At 38.2% G+C, this 18,556-nt stretch overlaps 1 protein-coding gene across 5 annotated transcripts in view; it reads right to left on the bottom strand.

Moving 5' to 3' along the window:
- The window catches only part of LOC143287550 (polyamine-transporting ATPase 13A3-like), a 188,200-nt gene that overhangs the window by 99,760 nt on the left and 69,884 nt on the right, over positions 1–18,556 (bottom strand). For all 5 annotated transcript variants that reach the window (XM_076595626.1, XM_076595625.1, XM_076595623.1 and 2 more), the window contains exons 12-13: positions 8,460–8,617; positions 778–966 (exon numbers count right to left, since the gene is read on the bottom strand). In XM_076595626.1, the coding sequence (XP_076451741.1) occupies positions 778–966; positions 8,460–8,617 (347 nt within the window). The remainder of the gene's footprint in view (positions 1–777; positions 967–8,459; positions 8,618–18,556) is intronic.

The raw sequence follows: 18,556 nt of genomic DNA on the forward strand, positions 1-18,556 counted from the left end.
AGGATACATAAAATAGTGCTAAAACTTACAACATGAAACATAATCAGCAATTAATTTTTTTTCTGTCAAATCATGTCTTTTTTCAGCCAAACGCTAATGCACCAATTAATCACTGTCAAACATATGTAATTAAAAACATATATGATAAAATATCAATATGATTTGTGGGTCTTATTTTTCCAACAATTATATCACTTTCACAAACTTCAGAAGCAATATCCATGAGAGATAACTGTGCTGAACTGCTAGTAACTCAATCCCTTTCATCTGCACACACATGCAGGTAATCACACACACACGCTTTGGAAGATCAAGTCATCCATATCAGTGTTTAGTGGGTTACAGAAACACAACCATTCCCATCATCTATACCCCCAAAACAGAATATGGCTGCTAAAATGGCAGTGAAACATTTAAAAGCCCACTCATAGATTCAATTGAACACGTAAGTAAAAACCAACAGATACAAAGAAATAACCATCAAAATCCTAAAGCCAATAATTTTCACCACTTGGACATTATTTTCTGCCTCAAGAAAATCAGCTCATTTTCCAAAGCTTGTAAATAACTCAAACTGGTAAAGAACTACTACACTGGTAAACATCCACACTGGTAAAGAAACAATACACTGGCAAAGAAACAGTACAATGCTAAAGAAACAGTTCACTGGTAAAGAAACAGTACACTTGTAAAGAAATGGTACACTGGTAAGAAATGGTACACTGGTAAAGAGATAGTAAAGTGGCAATGAACTGACACCAGTGGTTCACCACCCACCTTGTCAAAACAGAAAGCGTTGATACGACCACAGAAGTTGATCCGTGGAGGACTGATGCAGAAGATTCCGTGTTTTTTCAGACGGTTCTGAGCGTACACTGTTCCTACTGTCATGGCCGCTGGCAGTGCTGGAGGGACGATGATGGTGATGATGTCCAACAGTCGTTTGATCATCTGGCCCACAGGCGCCTGCACAAAAATACAATTCTATGTAGTTCTGTTTGCGTACAGTTCTTTTTATTTTTTTCTCTCATGAACTTTTGCATATCAAGGCATGTAGTCTGATAGTTGCTACATTACAAGAGAAAACTGTATCTGCTTGTAAGGTTAAAATGAATACCAAATGAACTATAAACTCCATCTCTGCTTCCTATATCTACACAAACACACAATCACACACACATTTTCTAGTATTCACAGATGTGCGCACACACACACACACACACAAATTCTTATATTCACACACACACACACACACACACATACATACACACACTCACCACAAGGTCCCAAACACTAGACTATCATACCCCCTGTTAGCCCACGATTTTCGCATTCCCACAGTTTTTTCTCGAAGTAAGAGAAATCATGGGATTGTGAGAAAGTCTGGTCATTCCCCTCCCATGTTTTCTCACAATGTGCAAGAAAGCATGGGAAGTCCCCCCTTTTTTTCTTCTTTTTTTCCTCCTTGCATTGAAGGTTACAGAGGGAGAGTATGGTGTATCCGAATTCCAACTACTGTTGAAACAAATTTTCATAAAAAACCAGTTTTGAGTAAACTGAGCAAATCTGCCCTCAATATACGCCACTGCCCTGATTTAGTCCCCCTTATTTCTATCAAAAACATTTCCTTTGTTATCTTAGAGAAAACTGAGAGATAGAAAAGGAAATGTAAAAGAGGGGGACGATGACAATGACAATCACGATAATGATGGTGACGTTAGTGAAGACAGTGAAGGTGAAGGCACAGTACTGGTTTAAGAAAGTGTGTGCATATATGTGAATGTGGGTGGGTGGGTGAGTGAGTGAGTGAGTGAGTAGTGTGTGTGTGGGGTGGGGGGGGTGGGGGTGAGTAGAATAGAATAGAATATTCAATTGTCAAAAAACCTTAAGGTTTATAAGACATAACAGAAGATTAAAACATAAACAGAAACATTCATGGACATATGCCAGCCTTGGCTGTAATTGTTTTAATAAGATCAGATTGCCAGGCTTGGTATTTGGATGAAATATATCTTAACATCTGTTTCTGTGAATATTGTATTTCACACAATTGTCTAAGAGATGAATCTTGTCTTCTAAACTCTTACAGGTGGCACACAGTCTCTGCTCTTTTGGTGTATTTTTAAACCTTCCCAGTTTTACACCTGTGCTGTACTGTTTGACAGTGTAAGAAAACGTTATTTTAAACTCGCCTGTTTAATGTTAGTCAAAGTCATGAGCACTGATTCATAACATAGTCAGTGTTTGTCTGCATATCATATTTGCTTATCTTTTGAATATTGTTTACATGAACTGTTTTGTTACTGTTTCCAAATTTTACATTCGCTTTCCTATGGTATATTTTAACCTTTTAACACTGAAGGTGAACTGATTTTTCCAAACAAAGGTGAACTGATTTTTCAAAACATGGTCTATTCCCACCACTAGTTAATACATTTTTAAAGAAAAGTTGCCACTGAATATTTTTGTTTGACAATACCTACATTTGTAAGTTGTGCATACAAGTGGATTTTGAGAAAGTTCTGATATGTACATATAAACTACATCCAATAGCCAATAACTTGATAGATAATTAATTCTAAAACTGGGAGAACCATTGCTCTTTTATGTACCCCAAGTAATTGTATATAAAACTTGACATGAATTTTTTTCATGTGGAAATTCATGTAAGAGAAATTAATAATTCAAATAAATCAAACACATTTCCAGCATTATCATATGGAAACCAAACTTCTGCCCCATATGTCTTTTCCAATTAAATTTTCTAATTGAGAAATTCATTTAGAAGCATTTGACTGATGCTTACATTAATTCTGTTCTCCCATTCTCTGCAAATGTTCAATTGTTTTCCATGCTGCCTTTGGATCTTTACTGAGTGCTTCATTTAATTATTTCACCAAGAGATTTTCATATGAACGCTTCTTTTGTTTCTCACCAGTCTGTTGTGTACCTTGCACTTAGCAAAATATTTTTTAACTCTCTCCATATGAATGGCGGAAGAGAAGACGTTAACAGTGTTTCACCCCAATTACCACCATCAAAATATTGCAAGCAGAAGGCTCTTATACTGAAGACGTGAATGATGACAAAGAATACCACAATTCTGACGATGGAAGCTAAAGGTTGGGTCATTCAGACACCCACTGGACATCCGAGGGGCCTGTGTAGAGGAGAAGAGAGGACTGGCCGTACTGAGTGAGTTAAGCAAAGAACTGTTGTATGGCTATTTAATGCACACAAAATTGATTTAATGTCTCTCCTGTGCTGATAACAGTCTCTGTAAAACCATTTTTTATTTCTTCTGCGTTTTTGCCTTTGAAATCTAGATTCTGATTTTAAACTAACATTCACTGCTGACTTCATTATTTGTGTGAATTTATTAACAATTTCATTCACTTCTATGTCATTAACTGACTGCTCAGTTTGCAATCAATAGGAGGAGTTTGTATTATACTCCATGTTTGGTGTTAAATATACTTACCATGTCAAACTGATGCAAACTAGGCCTATTGGTTTGCTCTGCTTGGCCAAATTTCGCGCGGCTAACAGTGAAAAGATGGGCCCACTGCTCTCAGCCAATCAAACGCCTCTAAAAACTATAAGCGCTTAATCATTCCAATATCATGAATTTGTTCATGTATCCACTGTAAATCCTAAGCTTTAATAAATGATATTGATGAATATTGAACCAAAATGTATTTTTTATGAATATCATTTTGTTTTTATGCATTTTTAAGAAAACTTTGAACATGTGATTTTTCTGCTGTAATTTGGTTTCCATATTCCATTCATAAAAAAAAAAAAAAAAAATTCTAGCTGGCAATGATCAGAAAACTTTATCAGGATGAATGTTCATGTGCAATAATTCCTGACTACCTTTTGAGCAAATAACAACACTGCTACCATGTTGATTGTAGCATGTGAAACATTCATGAAGATTACCCAGTGTTCTTCCATTAACCCCTTCACTGCTAGTACGATTTGCTATGGGCTATGCTGAGAAAATTTTCAGAAAAACAGGAAAAACACGCCAATGATTTTAATTTGCTTATATTTCAAAAATTACTGAAGATAAGTGCATAAAAGTATATATCAAATGAAAGGAAAATGAACCAAGATTTTGTTTTTGATACTCACATGTTCAAATAATGAGTCAATCTGACAGAAAAATTCCATCAAATGCATTAATAAAAAAAATTGGGACTGTCATTCCATCATTTAGGTGCTACAATATCAACCAGGTTATCAACCTGTCTTTCTTGTGACTGTTGTGATCAACCACACACACTGTCAAGGCTGAGCAACAGTGTCCAGGTGCATAAGACTCCAACACAGTCCACACAAAGAATGAAAAGGGTGTACTCACCCAGGATCTACCGCCAGTAAAAACGCTGTGTGGGGTACTTGCAGAAACAGTCTTCAAGACACAGTGCTGGTTTGCTGGGGCTGTCTGGGCAGTAGAACCCCACACCCTTTCTTTGTCCTTTCTTCCAGCAGACTCTGCACCTCCTTTGTGGCCAGGCCTTCTGTGGGGTAGGTTGGATGAAGTGTCGTCCACACAAGACAAAAAGCGTGGTCATCTTTAGCAGTGTCTTGGTCACCAAAAATCATGGCACTAATTACATCCTTCTGAAGTCCAGGAGTGTACTGCTGTTGCCTGCTTTTTTGTAGAGGATGTGTGCATTCAGCATGGCAATTTGTAGAAAATGCACACACAGCTATTTGTACCACTTCAAGGTTTTCCTTGTGACATCGTAGGGCTGCAGCTGTTGGTCATGATGGTCCATGGCACCCATGTTTTTGTTGTAATCCAGAATTGCTGGAGGCTTGTTTACTGCCTTTTGGTCTTGCTGCTGCTGGTCTTCAGTTGTAGGTTTGTGGCAAGTTGTCAGCTCCAGATGGTCCAGGATGAACATCATGATCATCAGCATGCTGCATACCTGAAACACATTGCATAAAAGACTAAGTCTGTTGGGTTTGGGTTTTTTTTTGTTTTTTGGGTTTTTTTTACATATAAAAAGATCATGAAATGGTACCATTTTATTTCTGATTGTTTTCAGAAGCTGAAATACAAACACACACATACCTACCCCACCCCCCAAAACACACACACACTGAAACTGGTTCATGGTATGCCACACCCCCTTCATTCTCTCTTTCTCATACAAAACAAAATGACAACACACACACACACACACACACACACACACACACACCACACACACACACTTCTACAAGTGTTGCATTTACAAAGTAATTTAGACACACAGTTCTGTATATCATTCTCTGATTTCAGTTTTATAAACATCATCTCTTCCCCCCCCCCCCCCCCCACCTCCCTCTCTCTCTCTCTCTCTCTCTCTCTCTCACACACACACACAACAACAACAACAATAACAACAACAAACCAATACACACTCAGGAACGAACACACAGAAAGCTGCAGGCGAGCGACACACCCTGTCATCAACAATGAGCCAGCCAGCAAGCCACGCCCCCCTGGGCTGTGATGGTCACACACAGTAACCCACGTGACTGACTCTCACTCACACACACTGATCAGTGACTGACGAAGCCACTTACCACAGCTAACACATTCAAAACACACACAATGCAGTCATATTCATTGTTACAACAAACGGAGAGCAAATAATAAACTGACAAACCTCGAAAACACCCACCTGCATCTTGAATCAGCTGAGCTTGCTTGTCTTCAGTTTCGTCACACAACGCCACCTCCACCCCCCTCCATTGTCAAAATCAGCGTCTTCGGCATCAATTTCACGCAGTTCTGTCTCATTCAGTCCACAATCTTCATCTCTACTGTTTGCATCGCGAAAGAATTCTTTCAATACAAGTGCAAGTGTTTGGGTTTGTCTGCGTTCAGCCATGGCTTTGCAAACACAACTTGAGCTTCGTACAAACTTGCAAAACTTTCGCCATAAATATGACAATCTAATGAATAATTTTAGGTTATGGAACTCAGGAGATAAAGAGCTCTCAGGGGAGCTAATTTAATGGTTAGCAGACTGTATTTTCTGTAATGCGGGACTCGAAACATGGAACGTTGTAACATGACGTACGGCGCACGTCAATACAGCATTGCTGAGCGACATTTCATGACGTACGCCGTACGTCAACAGCGCAGTCAAGAGGTTAAGGATGCACAGATCATTGTCAATGCACACTGAAATTAATTTTCAGCCAATTTTTTTAATAAAGACTCCATGGAATTTCTATCACAATCTGTATCAAATGAATAAGCAAGTGGTAAATATCTTAATGTGATCAGTAAATTGAGCAATTCATGCAATAAAATCACCACACAATATAACATTTCCTTACAGTGTTATTTGTTCCATGCTGTCTTCTAATTTAACCCATACGCTCTTGGTGTTGTCTCATCCAAATGACCATGTAAGCGGTGGGATATATAAACAAACCCAATGTAAGTATCACTGTCATCGTTGGACCCAGGTATCATTAACCATACTAGATTGCTGTTGCTACCTGGTAAAATTATGACATATTGTCGGATATTATCTTTGAAATATACTGACATACCACCAGTGTGCTTCCTTTTGGCTGTTTACTCCGTTTTTGTCATACACATTCAATTCCTGGTGAGAATTCTGGAAGATAAATACCATGTGCAGATGATTATTTGGGTGCATTTCTTCAAAAAAAAGTATATCATATTCCTTGAAATCCCCTGAAACATTGGGGTCAAGTAATTTATTTATTTCAAGTCCATCAATTGTCTCTTTATAGCCCTTAATGTTCCATGATAATATCTTTAAAGTTGTTTTTGGGACAGGACAAATGAAAAAAAACAAAAAGATATAAAACAATTAATGAGCGTTAACACAATACAATACTGCCTGCAAAATCTAGAATGTCAGCACTTCATTAGAAAATGTAGTAATTGCTTGTTGGCCTGTGATTGCTGTAGCAGCTTTTTTCCAGTGTCTGTCCACAGCATGACAGCCACAAATATCTTCCCTGTTGTCATCGTAGACTGGCTGATTATATCATGCTTGACTGTGTCTTTGTCTTGCATCATTGTCATTGTCCATGTGCGCAATGAACATGGCAGACAATTCTGTGTATCGTGTTGTCAAGATTATCTAGCCTGTCCAATGTAGGTGATGTTCACTTCTTTGTTTGGATAGAAGCCTCCGCTGTCATCTTGCATCTGCTGTAGAATCCATTCTTGTTGTGGTTGTTGCTCCTGTCATGATTTCATCTGTGGAATTCACCCTCTTTTTGTTGTTGCTGTTGTTGTCTTTGGTACTGGCCAGTTGTTTTTAAAAACATTGTTGGTCCCAGATATCATTAAGGAATACAGTTTCCTTCTAAGTTGTTCCCAGAAATAGCCTCCAAATGTCAGCCAATGTTTCCTGCAAGTATACTGCCTCCTTTTGTGGTTGGTTATTATAAAATATTTCAAAAGCATTCAGATATTCTACCAGCTGACTAAAGACATTCTCTTAAAATGCGCGTGCGTGTGTGTGTGGGTGCGTGCGTGAGTGCATGTGTGTGTGTGTGTGTTTCCTTTTGTCTGTTTGCTTGGCTGGTTAATTTTTCTTCTTCTTTCAGTCTGTTTTCAAAATACTATTTTCCAGTTCTGAGTGTTTTCTTTGAAAATGAAAATCTATTTTCTGTGCAACTTTGCATGCAAAAGGATGCTAATACAAACAGATAAACATGTGAACAATCATGAAATAAAGACATTCCAAATAAATGTGACAGAAAAGGTTGCATCAAAACAAACAGAACTATTTTGTCCTGTTTTCACGCTCCCTATATGAGGGTAAAGCATTGCGAAACACCTTTTTCTGTCACATTTATGTAGAAAGCTGAATAATTTTGATGTTAATCCCAACATCCCTCAAGATTCTGTTCAAGTTTTGGTATACCATATTTCTGATTGAGTTATACACATTGCCTAATTTCATTGTTTGCTATCGATTCCAATGTTGACTTTGAGATCGATGCATTGCAATGATCCATCCTATGTGAAATACAATAAATAGATGTCAGTTTCAGTGTCATTAGTGTTGATGTCTTCGCTAATGCCACTGTCATTATCATGATCGTCATTGTCATCCCCCCCCCCCCCCAACTCCCACCTCTTCTCTTTTCTTTTTCTCTCTGTCATATTTCTTTAAGATTTGCACTGGGAAAAGACAAGAAAAACCAACTCCAATGATAAAAGAAATATTTTTTTTATAAAAATAAAGGGGACTTCCCATGCTTTCTCACATCATGGGCTAACACCTACACCCCACCCCTCCACTTGTTTTTTGTTTTGCATCTCATGTAGTATCACTCTTTGTGCAAAAACATAAAATTGATGAACACGCACACACATACATATAAATTTATATATATTCATAAAACACACACACACACACACACACACACACACACACACACACACACACACACAAACTGACATTATTCCTGATGTACATGATGAGGGAGTAGGTCATGCCCAGAGAGGCCATCACAGCCAGGAAGAGAATGAACTTGACAGAGTCCTGGTAGAACTTGAAGTCCAGAGGTTTGGGGAACAGTATGGCTGTCACCAGTTCTCCTTTGGCTGTGCAGTATCCTGAAAACAAGATTTTCATATCTTAACCTGTGACCCCTATAAGGGCATGGAAGATTTCATAAAAGATTTGTAAGGATTATAAACTGTTTCAAAAGGCATTCAGATGTGCTACTTGCTGACTTAAGACATTTTCTTAAGACATTTTTAAGTGAAAAATGGGGGCATGGGGGTTTCCATTTCTTGATTCTGCCAAACGCACAAACACACACACACACACACACAAACCCAAATAAAGACTATCTCTGTACCAGTCATTCTCACTATCTATCAACCCTTTTCAGCCAGTTTAAAAACACAAATTGGTCATTAATTTACTTCAGTTTTCTTTCATTATTTTTTCTGAACAAAATCTCCTGTTCTCCTTACAGGAGCACTATAGTAGAAGTGGTTGGCATTGGACTTCTGATCCAGTGTTCACAGGTAATCAAGGTTGGGGGTCCCATTACTTGATGTTATATTCTTCAGAAAAGCACTTTATTGTTTTTTCTTCACTCCACCCAGGTGTGAATGGGTACCTGATTTTGGTCAGGAAAGGTTATAATGGCTGACAGAGAGGGTGGGGCCAAACCTTCCTATGCCGAACTCTTGACTCAGTGAAAATGAATTCACAGCCCCAAGGGACATAAAAGGCAATTAAGGCTTTAACCTTCAACTAGGTAGGTCTTACTGCTATGTAATGCTGTAAAACATGGCTGAGGGACCATAATTTTATCACTTTTCACTTGAAAATTAAACAACCTTTTTCTCTAAATGTTTGTTTTCTGTGTATGAGGGAGTGTTAGTGATTCTCAACACCCAAAGTGGGATACTCTTCGCTCTCCTAACAGTAGCGTGGCAAAAGTTTGCAGTCTTAATGAGGCTTGGTGATCAAAATAGGCTGCGGATATTTCTACTCTCAGCCAATCTGTATAATAAACCTATCAAATAAAAGATCATGTTCTCTACTTTTATGTGGGCTAATTTTCATTTTTGTACCTTTTTCTTGATTAGAAAAACATGGCCCTAAATTTATGTTACGTTTTGATGCTTTACTGCACTTTCCAAACAAACTAAATCTATTCCATTAAACCCACGGCAAAAAAGTTCACTCTTTCCTCTTTAAGATGAAATGCAAAATGACCCAAAAGCATCCGACCTGTAATGTCTGTTCCAGGGAAAAATGGTGACATCACATGTTCTGATGAGTTTCACCCTTTTGATCCAATTAGATCTATTTCTAGACCAGTGGTTTGAATACCTGGCTTCGTAGAAGTCTTGTCACAGAGCTTAACATACTTCAGGTCTTGATCAGATAGACCAAAATAATCAACTGTCATGTGAATTTGGTTGCTGAAGTTCTACTTTTTAAGATACTGAAGAAAAATGCATGTTTCAATCACAGTAATCAAATTGGAAGTGGAATTTCAAATGATGGAGAAGCAGTTGAATGATTCAAATATGAGGAAAAATCAAAAACTTTAATGGAACCAAGTTAACTTTAATTATTTTAGTAAGTATGTGAATGATAGGTTTCATGATTTTAGGTAATATCATTGTTTTCTGTTGTGAAAATTTTTCTTTCAGACAATGAAAGACAGCCAAGAACTCCATCAAAATAGCAGACACATTTTTCAGTGAAAAGTTTAATAGTTCTTATTTAATCCTGTGATTACACAACATACTTCTGTTATCTTACTTCTGTTTTATTTTAGATATATGTGACACAGCACACAGCTATTCTTAGCTATGCACAATACAATAACACCTAATTAGTAGTAAAATAATGAAAATCAAGATTTTTACAAAATTCGCAACTTTGAAGTCTTATCTTTGCTGTCAACCAGTATTTTAGTATATAACTGCTTGAAACTGTACTGTTTTTTAAATGTTTTCAGGTGCATGCACTGTTGGTACTGCTGCACATATTCGTCAATTAAGTTGCAATGTTCAGTGCATTTGACTCTAGGCTTTTCTGAAAGTATGTGAGCTGATGATGTGGCAATGCACTAAATCAGTAAATGACTCAGTAAACATTGTTTTGATCTGGGATCTGAAGCTGAAGTTCAAAAGATTCATCAGAATTATGGAAAATGTTTTTGTTCAAACACAGATGTGGCCTTTGTCTCTCATTTGAACATTCACTGTTGCCATTGACAGCTCTCTCTCCTGGTATGACAACACTCTTCCACTCATTATTCTTGAATACGTTTGAGTACAGAGAGAAAATATGAATTTTCTTGTGATTTTTAATACAGAAATTTATAGTTTCCTTAATTCTGAATCTTCTGACACCAAACACATGTTCAAGGTAATTCTTGCTCTAAAGTTACAAGCAGACAAATGTACGTTTTTTTCATGAGCTGATTTCTCCATTTGTTCTCTTCTGGCAGACCAAAAGAAAAGGAAAGAAAATGACAGATCAATTCTGTTTTTTAAAGTGTGATGTGAATGTTAACAAGATGTGTGCATTTCCTGTTTGGGAATAATGTGTCCATATTTTGTGTTCCCAATAACAAAATGTAAAATCATAGTATCAAACAGGGCCAGTGGTGTGTTTTGTGTGTCACTGTGTGTGTGTGTGTCACTCTGTGTGTGTGTGTGTGTGTGTGTGTGGCTGTGGCTGTGGGTTTGTAAGTTTGTGTTAGTGTCTGTACATCTCACTATCATATGTATCCTTTTATGCATACTGCATGGATAGCATGTGTGTGTATATATACACGCACAAATGTTTTTTATTTGTGTGTATGCTTTTTAGTGGGGTTTTTTTAGTACGTATATGGGCGGGTGTTTGTGTGTATCGTGTGTATGCGCATGTGCACGCATGTGTGTGTGAATGCTACCTGCTGAATTGGTGGAAGATGTGATTGAGCATTGTCTTCATTTTTTAGTACCGTACTTTGATTGTAATATCATTGTACAGCAGGTGGACATGCTTGAAGAAAAGGTGGAGACAATATGTTTAGCACAGGATTAAAGAAACAAGTACAAGATTCTGTGCATTTTTGTGCTTTTGAATTTCCAATGTTTTGCTATTATAAAGTTTATAAAAGGATGTTTTTAACATCAATGGTGAACATTATTCATGATCACCTTGAATTTAGCATATTTTTTTTCATATGATCATATTAAAAGCAGTCATTTATCAAGATTAACCCTTTCACAGCCAGCCAGTTTAGAGTGCAACACTCTCTGGCGCCAGTTGATTTTCAAGAAAGAGCAAGAAATTACACCTACCAATTTCAAATTACTGTAACTTTTTTGTTTTTGAACCAAATGACTTCCTGTTTGTTTGTTTGTTTTTTACAGTAAGAGGAATGATGGAACTTTTGTGCGTTGATTATTATGTTGTTGTTTTTTCAATACAAATTTTGCACTTTGACACATTACAGACATAAGCAAAGACAGGTACAACACAAACATCACTGCAATGCAGTTGAAAACAAAGCAAACTCACCAACTGAAGTCTTCAGTACAACTATATTTCCCACGTAATGGTGTAATCCAGAATATAATCCATGGGAAACACACAAGATGAACTTGCATTTTTGTAGAAAAATGAGGATTTCTGTCACTTCACTTGAAGGTTTCACAGTGTCCTCACTTGAAATATCTTTCTGTGGGGGAACTATATATACACTTTACAACTATCTGATGAAACTGAAATACTACTATAATCAGAAAATAAATGAATGGAGATAAAATATGTATACAAATATGTACACAGGTCTGAACTGTTTACTGTTTGAGACCGTGAAATTTGGTTGCTGCTGCTTTCCTGTACTGTGTAGTCCTCCACAGTATGATGCAGTTCAAAGCACAGAGTGGGACACATTGGCTTCTTGCACATTATGGTTCCAAATGGCAGGCTGAGCAGCCAGTATGTCCGCCAGTAGTCCTCGGTGTATGCCTTCATCTCAGGGACAGTGACGTCTTTGGCAGCATTCAGCCTTGAATGTTGACAGTTCAGTGATGCCTGATTGCAGCTCCTCTGCATACAGATTAGACTGGTCAGCTATGAGTTGGAATGCTGATTCTGCAAAGAACAGCATAAAGAAGTCCACTGGAGGTGAGAGTAAACTCTTTTAATCTTATCCTATAATCCCTGTGAAGAATCTACAGTCAAATGATTTACCCTCTCACCAGTCATATCTAAAACTGATGTGTGTGAACGTTCAGTCATGCAGACAGAAGGCCGCTTTTATTCACAATGTGATTGTTGACCATGCTTTTGACATCGCCATACTGACTGAGACCTGGTTGTATGAGCTGGGAGATGAATCATATATAGTGCAGCTTATGCTGCAAGGGTACAAACTGAAATCATTCCCTAGACAAGTTTGGAATTCAATTTTACATCATTTGAGGGTGTAGCATTAAGGGTTGAGTGCAATAGTTCCGTGTGCCATATTATATGCATATACAGACCCCCACCTAGTCGACACAATAAATGTAACATCAAGACTTTTATTGCTGAGTTTTCTAATCTCCTGGATAAACACAACCTGGAAGCAGGAGACTAGTTTTAACTGGCGATTTTAACCTTCATTATGAACAGACCAGTTCAGATATACTACAGTTGCGTACTCTACTACACGACCAAGGGTTAAAACAGGTAATATGTGAACCAACCCATAAACATGGTCACACTCTCGACTGGCTTGTGGTTCGAGAGAACATTTACACCCCCCCAGTTTAAGGTCATAGACTTGGCTCTTATTGATCACATGGCAATTTTTCATGACCTCCCTTTTAGGAGACTGAAGCGACCAAAACGTTTTGTTACATCACGGAACACAAAGATGATTAACCTTGAGGTATTCCAGGCTGACATCAAATCCTTCATGGATGGAATTGACTCAAGCCAATCTCCTCTGACAACATACAACACCGGCCTCCGTCAGATACTGGATAAGCATGCCCCTCTCTCCACTCGCCTTGTTACTGACCGTCCCTCTGCTCCCTAGATGACTGATGAACTGAAGGCCGCCAAGCGTCGAGAACGACAGGCCGAGCATGTCTGGCACTCCAACAAACTGACTGTCTCCAGACAAGTTTATGTTAAGGAGCAGAAATAACTGAATGACATGCAGACAGCTGCAAAGTGTTGACATTTCAGCGCCTCCATCAGTCAGTGTTCCACGTCCAAACAGCTCTGTGCTGTGTGCTGTATCAAACCAGCTCATTGGCAAAAACAGAGAACTGTTGCTGCCAAAAAATATTCCTCTTCAGGATCTCCCTGACATTTTTAGTAATTATTTTAATGACAAAATTGTAAACATCCGACAAGAACTGGATGCTAGCCCACCAGAGGACCGATTTAATGATTTTAAAGGAAATTTAATGACATGTTTTAGACCTGTCTCTGAAAAAGCTGCAAGAGATTTTATTCTTAAATCTCCAAGTAAGAACTGTGACCTTGATCCATTGCCCACTAACCTTTTGAAATTATATCTTGATGACCTTCTCCCCTTGATCACCAGAATTATTAATCATTCTCTAGAGTCAGGCACTGTTGATGATTGTCTTAAATTGGCCATTGTCACCCCTCTTTTGAAAAGGCACAATTTGGACACAAATCAGCTAAAGAACTATAGACCTGTCTCTAATCTTTCTTTCATTTCCAAAATCATTGAAAGAGTTGTGTTACATCAGCTCCAGGAACATATTGATGAAAATGGCCTGCTTCAAACTTGTCAGTCAGCTTATCGGAAAAGCCATAGCACAGAAACAGCCCTTCTTTCAGTCACAGATAGTCTCCTCTCAAACACAGACAAAAGACTTACATCTGTAGTGGCATTTTTTGATCTGTCAGCGGCATTTGATACAATTGACCACCAAATTCTTATCAATCCTCTTAGCACTGCCTTTGGCATTAAATCTACTGCTTTAAAATAGTTTTCTTCATATCTTTCAAATCATCAACTCAAGGTTAAAGTAAAACATAGCACCTCTAAAATCATTCCTCTTGTGTTTGGTGTCCCTCAGGGATCAGACTTAGGGCCTATCTTGTTCACTTTGTACACTCAGCCTTTGTCTGACATCTTCAAAAGGCACTCATTTGGTTACCATAAATATGCAGATGACACAGAATTACAAAAAGCCGCTCCACCATCTGAATTTAAAACAGTCATTACTGAACTGGAAGCTTGTGTAGCTGATGTAAAAACATGGATGGACAAAAACATGCTAAAGCTCAATGAAGACAAAACCAAACTCTTAGCCGTAGAAGACCTAACTTGTCTTAAGGCAGCAGAAAAGGACCCACTTTCGTCTGGCCCTGCTTCAGTAGCATTTCAAACATCAACCAAATACCTGGGTGTGTATCAAACCTTGACTATGACCAACCAAATTTCATTCTTATGTCGCTCATGTAATTTTCATCTCCAAAGGCTAGCCTCAGTCAGGCCCTACATAACAGAGAAAAATATGGCTCAGTTGGTTTCCTCATTTGTCCTGTCCAGACTGGATTACTGCAATTCCACTCTTGCAGGTTTACCATCTTCCTCCATCAACAGATTACAGAAAATCCACAACAATGCTGCTCAACTGGTTTTCGCCAAAAAGAAATCTGATCATGTTACACCTCTGCTGAATCGGTTACACTGGCTTCTAATTGAGTCACGCATTCACTATAAGTCAGCAACACTCGCCTTCAAACATTTTGACAAGTCTCTTCTGTATTGGAAACATATGAACCGCACAGAACATTAAGATCCAGTTCTGAAAAGCTGCTTAAAGTTCCAAGGACTAATCTGAAATGCGCTGGAAATAGGTATTTCAGAGATCAGGTTCCAAGTGTCAAACTCTCTACTTTCATCTCTTAGAAATTCCTCTGATCTACATTCCTTTAAGTCAGATCTGAAAACTTACCTTTTCCGTAAGCATTTTTGTTCTCGGCAGAATGGTTAAACCAAGGTATGCTTGTTGGCAAGTATCTCTGTGCTAGTATTTACAGTCCTGTTTTAATGCATTGTGTATTTTATGTAGTTTCGGTCTTAGATGTGATGTCATTTTTTTCTATCTGGTTATTTTTAATGTGTGTGTGTGTGTGTGTGTGTGTGTGCGTGCGCGTGCGTGCATGTGTTTGTGAGGTTACAACGCTCTGGTACGCATGTGTAAGTGTGTAATAATAATAATAATATTTCATAATAATATCTATTTTTATATAGTGCTCTAATACAAGCATAAGCAAGCTCTAAGCACTTTACAATCCAATACCTAAAATGAAACAAGAAAGCATATAAAAAGTAGCAGAAACATAAAACAGAATCATTAATATTATAAAAACACAATGCATAAAACTCACAAAGTAACATACTATCAATACTACAACTGTTACACTCCAACACTCACACTAACACACACACACAGACATACACATGATTAAACAGCTGAGATGACAGCAATTTTCACTTAAAATACAAACATGTAAAAAGGAACATAATTGTAATCTGCATGCCACAGATTTTGTAAAAATTGTAAAATAAAATCTTGGGTAGAAAAGGTTAAAAGGGGTAAAAAAAATCGGGTCATTCTCCCTTCCGAACTACACCACCACCATCCATCTACCCACCCCCATTCTCTCTACTCTCCCATCACACACACTCACATTGCCATGGGCCTGAGACAACAGCACTATTTGAGTTATGACAAGTATTTTTTAAAGAGATAAGTTTTAAGATTTGCTTTAATGGTAGATGAGTTGTTTGTCTGAAAGCAATAGGCAGAGAATTCCAAGTTGTTGGGCCGAAGACGGAAAATGACCTCTTTCCACAGGAGTTAAGGAAGTATCGGGGAACAGTTAGCTGGGAGGAACCAAGAGATCTCAATGTTCTGTTTGGCAAGTACGGGTTAATAAGCTCAGAAAGATAATAGGGTGTGGTATCACAATTCAGGCACTGAAAGCATAGGCAGGCAACTTTATATTCAATTCTGGCTTGAACAGGCAACCGGTGAAGTGTCCGCAGGAGAGCAGTAGCGCTCTCTCTCCTCGACTTTTTAAGGACAAGTCGAGCTGCACTATTCTGTATTTTCTGGAGCTTGTAGAGTTTATCATTGGGAAGGCCAGCTAAGAGAGAATTATAATAATCTAGGCAGGATAAAATGAAGGCAACAGCAAGTTTGTTGGTGGCATCAACAGACAGGAAGGGGTAGATTTTACTAATCTTACGAAGCTGAAAGTAAAGAACTTTACACAGGTGGTTCACATGAGTTTCCATCGTGAGGGATGAATCGAGGTAAAAACCAAGATTGCGGACAGAACTAGAAAAAGAAATTTCTATGCCAGAACAATGATAGACGTATTTATCTGCTTGAGCTTATTTTTATTACCAGTCAACATGAGTTCTGTTTTGTCGTCATTCATTTTCAGTTTGTTTTGTTTCATCCACTTTGCTACATTTTCTATACCAGTTTTAAATTTAGAAGCTAAACATGGAATTTCAGAGGAAATAGTAGAATCATGCAGTTGAGAATTGTCAGCAAACAGATGATAGTGAGGTACAGACTGTTGAATGATCAAACTTAAGACGTTGTGTGTACATTGTAAAGAGTACAGGTCCCAGGACGGAACCTTGTGGTACCCCATATCTAAGCACAGACGGAACAGACTGGTTTCCATTTACAAGGACAGAGTGTGTGCGACCTGATAAGCAGGAATGAAACCATTTCAGAACAATACCACTGAGTCCAAACACAGCACACAACATTCTGACCATAATTTCATGGTCTATCATGTCAAATGCCGCAGAAAGGTCCAGCATGTTAGTGTGTCCGAACAAAATTCTATGTTAGAAAATAAGAAATATTTTAATTCTTATTCAATTTTGTTTTTCGTGCAGTTGATATTTAATATCAGTGTGTGTGTGTCTGTAAGGGAGGGACAATTATATATCTGTGTGTGTGTGTGTGTGTGTGTGTGTGTGTGTGTGCGCGCGTGCGTGCGGCGCGCATGCGTGTGTGTGTGTGGGGGGGGGGGGGGGGGTGTTCTATTAAATACATTTTGTTTTAATCTAAGCCTTATTTATTTCATAGCTTTTATAATCTTTAGTGTGCTTTTGCATTCATATGAACACACTGTCAGATTTTCCACTGTCAGATAGTGGTTGATATGTTTTGGCATGTTTATAGTCAACTATGATGTAAGGTGCTTTGAGCAGCATTGGTGCTGGATATCACGCCATAGAAAAACTATATATTATTATTATTATTATTATTGACAAGGACACCTGTAACACATGAGCCAAAAAAAAAAGTAAAATACAATCAGTAATGATTATATAACAGCTGATTTATTATCAGCTAATGATAAATACTGCAAATAAAAGATATCATACTCATAAACAAGTGCACAAATAGCAAAAACAGGAGGAGCTTGTATTATACTCCATGTTTGGTGATACATATACTTACCATGTCAAACTGTACATAGTATATCTCCATAATCTTCACAACTAAGAAAAAAAACTGACATGAAATATTTGTGTGGTAAATAAACATACTGCTCTTGCTCTTCAACGTCCTACATTTGTCTGATACAATGCACACATAATTTTATGTGTGCTACAAGTGAATGAACAGTGCACCTCTGATCTGTCATATAAAAAAATAAGTGCAACCTAATCTTAGTCACACACACTCTCAGTGACATATATGTGCGAGCACGCACACACACACACACACACACACACACACACACACCACACACACACACACAGAGCTCTTACCTGTTTTTTAAAAAATAAAATTTGGAAGCCATTCTGCAGGACAGTAGGGATCATCCATGTGGTACAACACCCACTGAAACAAATCAGGGCTTGGCACAGCTGTTCTACCACGACCCCCTCCCTCCTGGTCGTTGGCGTGTAGTCGAGCTTGACCCACGGCCACCCTGTGTTGTTGGTCTCCGATGTGAAACAGACGCTGCGACTTGAGCAACACACTCTTCCCCTTCACTATCAC

This window comes from Babylonia areolata, chromosome 11 (genome assembly GCF_041734735.1).
Source record: "Babylonia areolata isolate BAREFJ2019XMU chromosome 11, ASM4173473v1, whole genome shotgun sequence".
In the NCBI taxonomy this organism is placed as follows: domain Eukaryota; kingdom Metazoa; phylum Mollusca; class Gastropoda; order Neogastropoda; family Buccinidae; genus Babylonia; species Babylonia areolata.